The sequence below is a fragment of the Myotis davidii genome, unplaced genomic scaffold, assembly GCF_000327345.1.
Source record: "Myotis davidii unplaced genomic scaffold, ASM32734v1 scaffold30, whole genome shotgun sequence".
Classification (NCBI taxonomy): Eukaryota; Metazoa; Chordata; class Mammalia; order Chiroptera; family Vespertilionidae; genus Myotis; species Myotis davidii.
Genome location: NW_006282874.1, coordinates 796280 through 804559, shown reverse-complemented (window position 1 = coordinate 804559; position 8280 = coordinate 796280). Strand labels below are relative to the sequence as shown.

Here is an 8280-nt window from a genome sequence, read left to right as displayed (position 1 = left end):
CCCCCCCCCCGCGCAGGGGAGCCACTCACCTGTCTTCTGGCTGAGCTGGTAGAGGAAACACTTGCGCAGATCGGCGTTATCCCTGAAGGTGAGCTGCAGGAGGGAGCCCGACTTCTTCAGCTTCTGCATGAGCCACAAGCCTGGGAACCGAACCAAACCAAACCAAACTCAAACACACACACACACTGGGGCAAATAACTGGGGAGAGAGCAACAGTCAACTGCGCCTTTTCATCAACATAAACAGAGGAGGGCAGCAGGCATTTAGCAAACGCGTGGGAAGTGAGGGGATATCTGTACCCTTATACACTGGGGACAGACACAAAATCGCCCTGTGAAACAGCATGGCGGCAGGCTGCGGGAGTCCTGAAACTCCCACACTCTCCGATCTGCTTGTCCCCGTCCCTAAATCCAGGCTAAGGTACCAACCTTAAATACAAACTCACATAAAGAATGCTCCTTACAGATCCAGTTAGGGTCTAAAAAGCGAAAGTCAACCTCACATCTCAGAGTCCCTCCACTTCCCGTGGCTATACCAACACTGACACGGATGAGTATGAGTATCATGTCACCACCACAATTTTTTTATAAAAATGCAAGGACATAAACAAGATACAATGTGCACATGTGATCATTACTTCCATGTAAATGTGTATCATATATGCATATCATATATATGGTGTGTGTTTAGAAACATGCATACACACGCATGTGTATGTCACACATGTAACCATACATATATACACCCATTCGGTCCATTTTAAAACTAAGGAAACACAGCAGCACAGAGACTAAAGGTCTGGGCAAGAGTCCTCACTGAGTATCTGGGTTAGAACTTGACGCCAGGCTTGTCATGGGAGTGATGTGATTGAATGCCCTTACTATAGACTCCGCCCCCGCAGGCATCTGGCTGAGTCTGCCTCTGGCCTCCCCTCCTCTCTCCCATAACCGAATGCTGTATTCTCCCAAGTTCATATGTTGAAAACTAATCCCTCAATGTGATGGCATTTGGAGGTGGGACCTGTGGGAGGTGCTTGGGCCATGAGGGTGGGGCCCTCCTGAGTCGGGTTAGTGCCGAAATCGAAGAGACCCAGAGAGCTCCCTCCCTGCCACTGAGGACACAGCAAGAAGAGGGCCATCCATGAACCAGGAGCCCGGCCCTCACTAGACAGTGAAGCTGGGGTGCCTAGACCTCGACTCCCAGCCTCTAGGTCTGTGACCGTCATGGTGACTGCGACAGCAGCCCCAGCGAACTGAGACTCCCATGCTCTCTCCTCTTCATGATCAGCTTCTTGAACCTTTTCCAGCTAGCACCCCAGGGACATCACCTCCTTGTTCCCAGGAAACTGGAAGCAGAAGAGGTCCTGGGTCCATCCAGTCCAACCTCATTCAACACAAACCAAAGGCCGCCTTTCTCAGCCCAGCCCTCTCTCTACTGTCCACGCTAGAGGAGGCTCCAAACTCACAGGGTTCCGTCAAGAACAGCGTCTGGCCCAACCAGCATGGCTCAGTAGTCAAGCAATGACTATGAACCAGGAGGTCATGGTTTGATTCCGGTCAGCGCACATGCCCAGGTTTTGGGCTCCATCCCAGTGTGGGGCGTGCAGGAGGCAGCTGATCAGTGATTCTCTCTCATCAATGATGTTTCTATCTCTCTCTCCCTCTCCCTTCCTCTCTGAAATCAATACAAAAATATATATTTTTAAAAAGAGCAGCGTCGGCCCCTAGCCTCCCCTCCCCTCTGCCCCGGATGAACTCTGGGCAATGCCCGGCGTGGGAGAGTCTCACCTGTACTGACCAGGGTGCTGTTGTTGTACAGGGTCCCCAGGTGTGGCCCGGACAGCGACAGGAAGGTGTGCAGCTTGCTGAGGTAATAGCGGAACCGGGGCCTCGTGAGGACCGAGCGGATGATGATGTTGCCCAGAGAATGGCCGATGAAGCTGATTGGAGAGAACTCGGGTCAGTGAGTGCGACTGCAGGCCCCCCACCTGAGGGTCCCATGCAGGGAGCGCCGGGGTCAGCGCCCTGCACCCCGCACCAGTTTGGGGCACTAATCCATCCACACCAGGTGTCCAAGCTCTGGCCGGGGTGAGCGCCAGCCGAGTCTTCATGAGTGGACCCTCCTGTGCCCAGTGTGGTCCGGAGAGACATGTGGGCATCTTGCCCAGCTCCCGGCCCCATCCCTATGTCTTCTCTCGTCCACTTGGGTGTCCTTTCTGAACACTGAACCGCCCTGGTCATCCATAGAATGCAATCCCATCTCCCATGAGGCCCCTCTCCCGTCATTCACTCGCCCGCTAGCCACTCGTCACCGCCTGCTCCCTGCCCACATGGGTGGACACCTATCCTACATGCTCCAGTCCTGGTCCCACAGACCACAGATTCAAAACAGCATTATTTTCAACTTAAAGAATTACTATGGCTCTAGCAGGTTGGGTCAGTGGATAGAGTGTTGGCTTGTGGATCAGAGTCCTGCGTTCGATTCCGGTCAAGGGCATGTACTTTAGCTGCAGACTCATCCCTGGCCTTGGCTCTAGTTGGGGTTCGTGCAGGAAGCAGCCAATCAATGTGTTTCTCTCACATCGATGTTTCTCTCCAACTTTCCCTCCCTTTTCCACTCTCTCTAAAAATCAATGGGAAAATATCCTCGGGTGAGGAATAATAATAACAACAACTATGAAAACCCTGTCACCTGAGAGGGACACCTCCGGCCTCTTCCCAGCATTCCCTGTGGTTGCCCCCTGACCCCTGGAGGCCTCTGCGCCCCCACTTGTGAGAGGAGGAGGGCCTGAGAGTTTACTTCTGAGGACTAAACGGGCTGATGCACGGTGAGGGCTCGCCACTCTGCCCCACACCCCAAGGGCAGGTGTTAGCTCCCTCTCCCTGGTGTAAGGCGTAGAGCAGGTCATCTGCTACGGAGGCAGCACACGACTGCTCACAGACGGATACCCCTTCCTGGCAGGGCACCCGCCCAGCTCTGCCCCGTCAGCTCAGCGCTGGCCCCGCTCCACAGACAGAGGCGCAGGGACAGAAACTCGTGAAGAGATTCCGTGGTGGAGTCCAGAGTCGGACTCCTGGGCGTTAGGAGAACCAACATTCAAACTTAGGAACATTTGACCAAGTCCAAGTCTCTTTCTTCGGAGTTACAAACGTTTCTTCTCCTGCACACACTATGGTGGACGTGGGTATGTCACCTCCGCTCTCAATGCCATCTACACCATTATTATCTTTTAAAGTTTTTTAAAATATATTTTTATTGATTTCAGAGAGGGAGAGAGAGAGAGAGAGAAACAACAATGATGAGAGAGCATCATCGGTTGGCTGCCTCCTGCACGCCCCACACTGGGGATCGAGCCTACAACCGGAGCATGTGCCCTGACCGGGAATCGAACCGTGACCTCCTGGGTCATAGGTCAACGCTCAACCACTGAGCCACATGGCCGGGCCATCTACGCCATTAAAGTCACCGTCAGCTCACCCCAGGGGTGTACAGAAGGCATCTGTGGATCTTGTGCAGAGCAAACACTCAGAGGCACCCCCTCCCCAAGCCCACTCCCCGCGGCTCCCTCACCTGATCCGGGCGATGGAGAGGCTGTACAGCTGGATGTGCTGGATGATCTCATCCAGCAGCCGGTCCGTCATGGTGTCAAAGTCGGCAAACGTGTCCATCTGGAAGAGGAGTGGACATGGGTGGGAGGGGCCAGCAAGGCCGGGCTCCTCCATCCACACCGTGGTGCATGCTGGGAGCGGGCCCCAGCCTGACGCTGGGGTCATGGACTGGAATTCCACATCGAGGGCTCACAGATTGGGACCCCAGTGAAGAGACTCGGGGACACCAGAGTCTCCTCAGTCAGGGGGTGACGGACAAGGAGGAAGGGACAAGGTGGAGATGCACATGCAGTCCCCTGGGATCGCTGTCCCGTGTCACAGAGGAGGGAACACGTGCCGAGAAGTCACACAACACCAGGGGCAGGGACAGCCCCCAGGGCAGACCCACAGATGTCCAACGTACGGGTGCTCCGAGCTGTCACCCACCCTGATGCCCAGTGGGTCAGGAGGCCCAGGCACCCGGCTCCCATGCCCCACTTCTTCCTCTCTCCTCACCCTCCTGAAGGAGAAGCGAGTCCTTTCTCTCAGACCATAAGCACCTGCCCGTGTTCTTCGGCAAAGCCCCCCCTTCCTGCGCATCCGCAAACTGGTGACTTTCAGGGGCTTATGTGAGGCCTGACTCGGGGATCCCCCACTCTGAGGTTTGTGTCCTCATACCTGGTTCTTCTCAGACATCAGGAAGTCCAGTTTGCCTCCAGGGAGCCCCAGTTCTATGAAGGTCTTTACCAGCCGGAGGTCCGCACTGTTCCCTAAAACGATGGACAAACCCACCCAAAGTGAATAACACAAAAGCGGACACACTAGGGACGTGGCTCTCCTCCCCCCATTCCCACATGTACCACGGTGTTAGCTGAGCAGATGATATAAACAACTGAAACAAGTCCACCCCCTCCCCCACAGGGTCGGGGCCTTTCGGAAGTCCCCCTCCATGGCATTACTCCCTGCCCCATAGACACATAGCTGTGGACATTCCCCACAGGACCAGCTGGAGGCGGACTGCCTCCCCTTCTTCCGCAGCCAGTGCTGTTCGCTCAGGGCTTTCTGCGAGTGACACCCCTCAACGGTTGACATGACACAACGTGCCATCTACAAGTCCCCTCTTAAGTGTCTTATTTAACACAAAGCTTGTCTAGTTCTGCCACTGACAGGTAGTCAGCGAGGCCCCCAAGTGGGCCAGGCTGGGTGTAGTTGTCTACACTAGAGTAACAGTGGCCTTTGGAGACAGTCATGAAGGTGTAAGGGCCATGGACACCACCTGTTCCATAGGGACCGACAGGGGCAGGAAATGAGCCGCTGCTGATCAGGGAGGAGCAAAGGACACACTCCATTCCTTCCTTCACTCCACTTATCCCTTCCTCCCTTCCTTCCTCCCTCCTTTCCTTCCTTCCTTCCTTCCACTTATCCACTCCTTTCTTTATCCCATTTATCCACTGGTTTACTCTATTCATTCCTTCATTCCATTTATCCACTCATTCCTTCATTCCATTCACTCACTCATTCTTGTACTTCATTTTCTCAACAAGTCTGCATGTCAGACAGCTTTCTTTGGAACTCACCATCCAGGCCATGGACACAGACTACCAGGTGAATCCCGTCCTCCAAGTTCTCCTCCTCTTCCTCTGGTGGGAAATACGGCATGTCAGAAGCTAGTACCGATAAGTCACTGTACAGAAATCCATCAATCTTCAGTTCTTTTTTAAATTTCTCTTTGGCCTGATAGAAACTGGAGAATACACTAATTAATCGCACGCCCCGCCCTGCATGGCACGTTGAGCGGGGAATGAGTTGACTGGATGCAGGAGTGATGAACATCTACAGGGAAGGATTTGCTGAGTGGCAGAGGCTGGATGTGCGGCCTCAGGGGGATGCTACCGAGGGGAGCTTAGTTCTGAACAAGGAGGCAGGAAAGTGCCCGGGGAAACCAAAGGCCACTCTGGTGGGTTCTGCACATTTCTACGCGGTCCCTGCACTGAGCAGGACGTGTGAGGCTCTGCCCCGCTCCAAGGAGCCGCACAGTCTTTACAAAGACCTCCCCAGAGTGAACGCTTCTTGGCCTTGCCCACAAGGCTCCGTGGCTGGGCTTCCACCTGCTTCTCCAGCACCATCCCCCAGGCTCCAAAACGAACACATTTCTTACAGTTCCCTGCAGGAGTGATGGTGCTTGGTCTCCGTGCCTTCGCGCACTCGGGTCTGTCTGCCTGCCATGCCCCTCCCCCCGGTTAGTGGATCCTTTGTGTGGTTATGTGACAAGGTGGTGGTTAGGAGCAAGGACTCAGGAGCCACACTGCCAAGGTCTCGGCTTTGATGTTTACTGGCTGTGGGCCAATCATTTAACCCAGTGCTTCTCAACCTTCTGGCCCTTTAAATACAGTTCCTCATGTTGTGACCCAACCATAAAATTATTTTCGTTGCTACTTCATAACTGTAATGTTGCTGCTGTTATGAGTTGTAATGTAAATATCGGATATGCAGGATGGTCTTAGGCGACCCCGGGGAAAGGGTCGTTCGACCGCCAAAGGGGTCGCGACCCATAGGTTGAGAACCGCTGACTTAACCCCTTTGCATTCCAGTTCTTCATGTGTCCAAAGGGAATGACATCACTATCTAATTAGTAAAGTTGGCTTGTGTCTGACGTGATATGATCTATGCAAAATGCTTAGAACACACTTGAAACGTATTAAGAATAAATGTCTCTATTACTAGCCACATCATCATCATCATCATCACCACCATCATCTTTACCATCATCATCATCATCATCACCACCATCATCAGCAGCATAGGTGTCACCTTCAAAAAGCTTCTCCTGGCCACCTTCTCTATTCACGCTCAGCATCCCCAGCCGGCTCAGTGATGCACACACAACCCATCCATTTACCCACCTGCCCTCAATTCCTTCTCTCACCTCCCCGCCTCCCTGTGACACTGCGAGCACAATCGTAGTCAGGGCTACCCTGGCCACGCATTGGAGAGGCCGCCTGCCGTGTGTTTGTTAAATTGATGACAGGGGCACATAATAGACATTTAATAATCTTTATGAAACAGCGACCCAAAGTCTACCTGCCTGTGCAATTTTTTTTTTTGAAATATCATGAGTAGGTAACTCCTCAGCATTTTGTAAAAGAAAGATGTCTTGGTACTTAATCAAACACAGAGTTTGTAGATGAGGCAGCCAGGGGGATACAAACCCCACACACGGATGAGGGATGGATTTGGACATTCCAACACAAATGATTAACTTAGGAACTGCACAAAAGGGGCTCGGGAGGCCAAGCTGATAAAGTCATCCCACTCCCCGAAGGGTTAAAGGACCGCCCGTTCAAAATATGCAGATGTAGAGGTGCAATGACATCATGAGAGAGGTGACTATCACAATAAACACCGAAAAGGACACTTGGATGCCCGTCTCTCAAGGATTTGGTTAAGAAATCACAGTATATCCATACAACGGAGTGTTGTTTAAACGTTAAATGCTCACGCAAAAACAGATGTATCAACAGGTTGTTTCCAGCATGTTAGGCTGAAAAACCTTAGTTCGTACAGAATTATCCTGGATTTTTTGCATAAAAATAATACGTAGATATAGATGCAGATAGAAAAACGTGTGGGAGAACTTACCGAGGGGCTATATGTGAGCAATGGATAGTTTCTACTTCTTTATACTATTCTACATTTCTGACGTGCAGGATATGAATATATGACTTTATTTAAATGAGGAAATGACAGATCTCAATTTGGAAAGAGGACGCAGGACACTAAGAAGGAGATGGGAGCGTCTACGAGATGGTGTGAGGACAGGTGGGATGCCGGCCGGCTTACCTGAACATCCTCTCGCCGACGCCTTCCTCCAGCGCGCTCGGATGGGTAGAAACAGCCCCGAAGGACCCCAGAGGCTGGTGCGTGATGGGGAGGGGGGTCTGTCTGGAAGAGAAGCCAGCCCTGGCAGGAGTCTCCTTAGGCACCGACGAGAACGGGAGACACGTGGCAGTGCAGGACACAGACAAGTTGACAACCTCCACAGCTTTCAGGCTGTCGGGAGAGAAGGCCTCTGCGGGAGCGAGGGGGGACCCCATGGCAGAAGTGCCCGCCCTGGGCTCCTGGGGTCCCAGGATTTGGGAGTGAATGGAGTGAGTCACAGCGGGGCATGGGATGCCTGCCTGGTGTCCCCGCTCCATGGTGTGAGCTCCTCTCCCAAACACCGCCTCCTCGATGATGCGAGGGGAGCCCCTCCGCTGGCCTGTTGACCCCAGGTCGGCGGCATCCACAGCTGGCGGGCGACACGGTGCGGGCACCACATGGTCAGGGAGGTTCGCCATGTCCGACCTGCCGCCGTGGGACCGCGGGCTACTCCCCACACCCGCGTCTGCAGGCATGCGCTTTGGGGCCTCCGTCTGCACTCCAGGAAAAGCTCTGTCCCTAGGGCTTGCCCGTGCTGTGCCTTGTAGTATTTCTAAGTGAACACCTTTGGTTCCAGCTCCTGGAGGGTTCTCAGTCCTGCCATCAGGTCTGCGGGGCCCTGAAGGGTCAGCGCGAGCCCCTTTATCCTGGGGGATGTCGAGGTAACCCACGCCCTGCTGGTCAGCGTCTAGAGCCACCTCCACGAGGGAAGAGCCAACCCCTGTGTCCTGGATGCTGGATCCCCCATCGCTGGGTGGACGGCCCCGTCCTGGGG

General features: G+C 53.6%; 1 protein-coding gene across 1 annotated transcript in view; it reads right to left on the bottom strand.

Moving 5' to 3' along the window:
• FAM135B (family with sequence similarity 135 member B) overlaps positions 1–8280 on the bottom strand; it is a 97482-nt gene that overhangs the window by 4134 nt on the left and 85068 nt on the right. Inside the window, 7 exon segments of the mRNA XM_006753261.2 lie at positions 30–140; positions 1788–1939; positions 3571–3668; positions 4266–4357; positions 5165–5331; positions 7428–8235; positions 8238–8280. The exon segment at positions 8238–8280 is cut by the window's right edge and continues 1076 nt beyond it. Coding sequence (XP_006753324.1) covers positions 30–140; positions 1788–1939; positions 3571–3668; positions 4266–4357; positions 5165–5331; positions 7428–8235; positions 8238–8280 — 1471 coding nt within the window.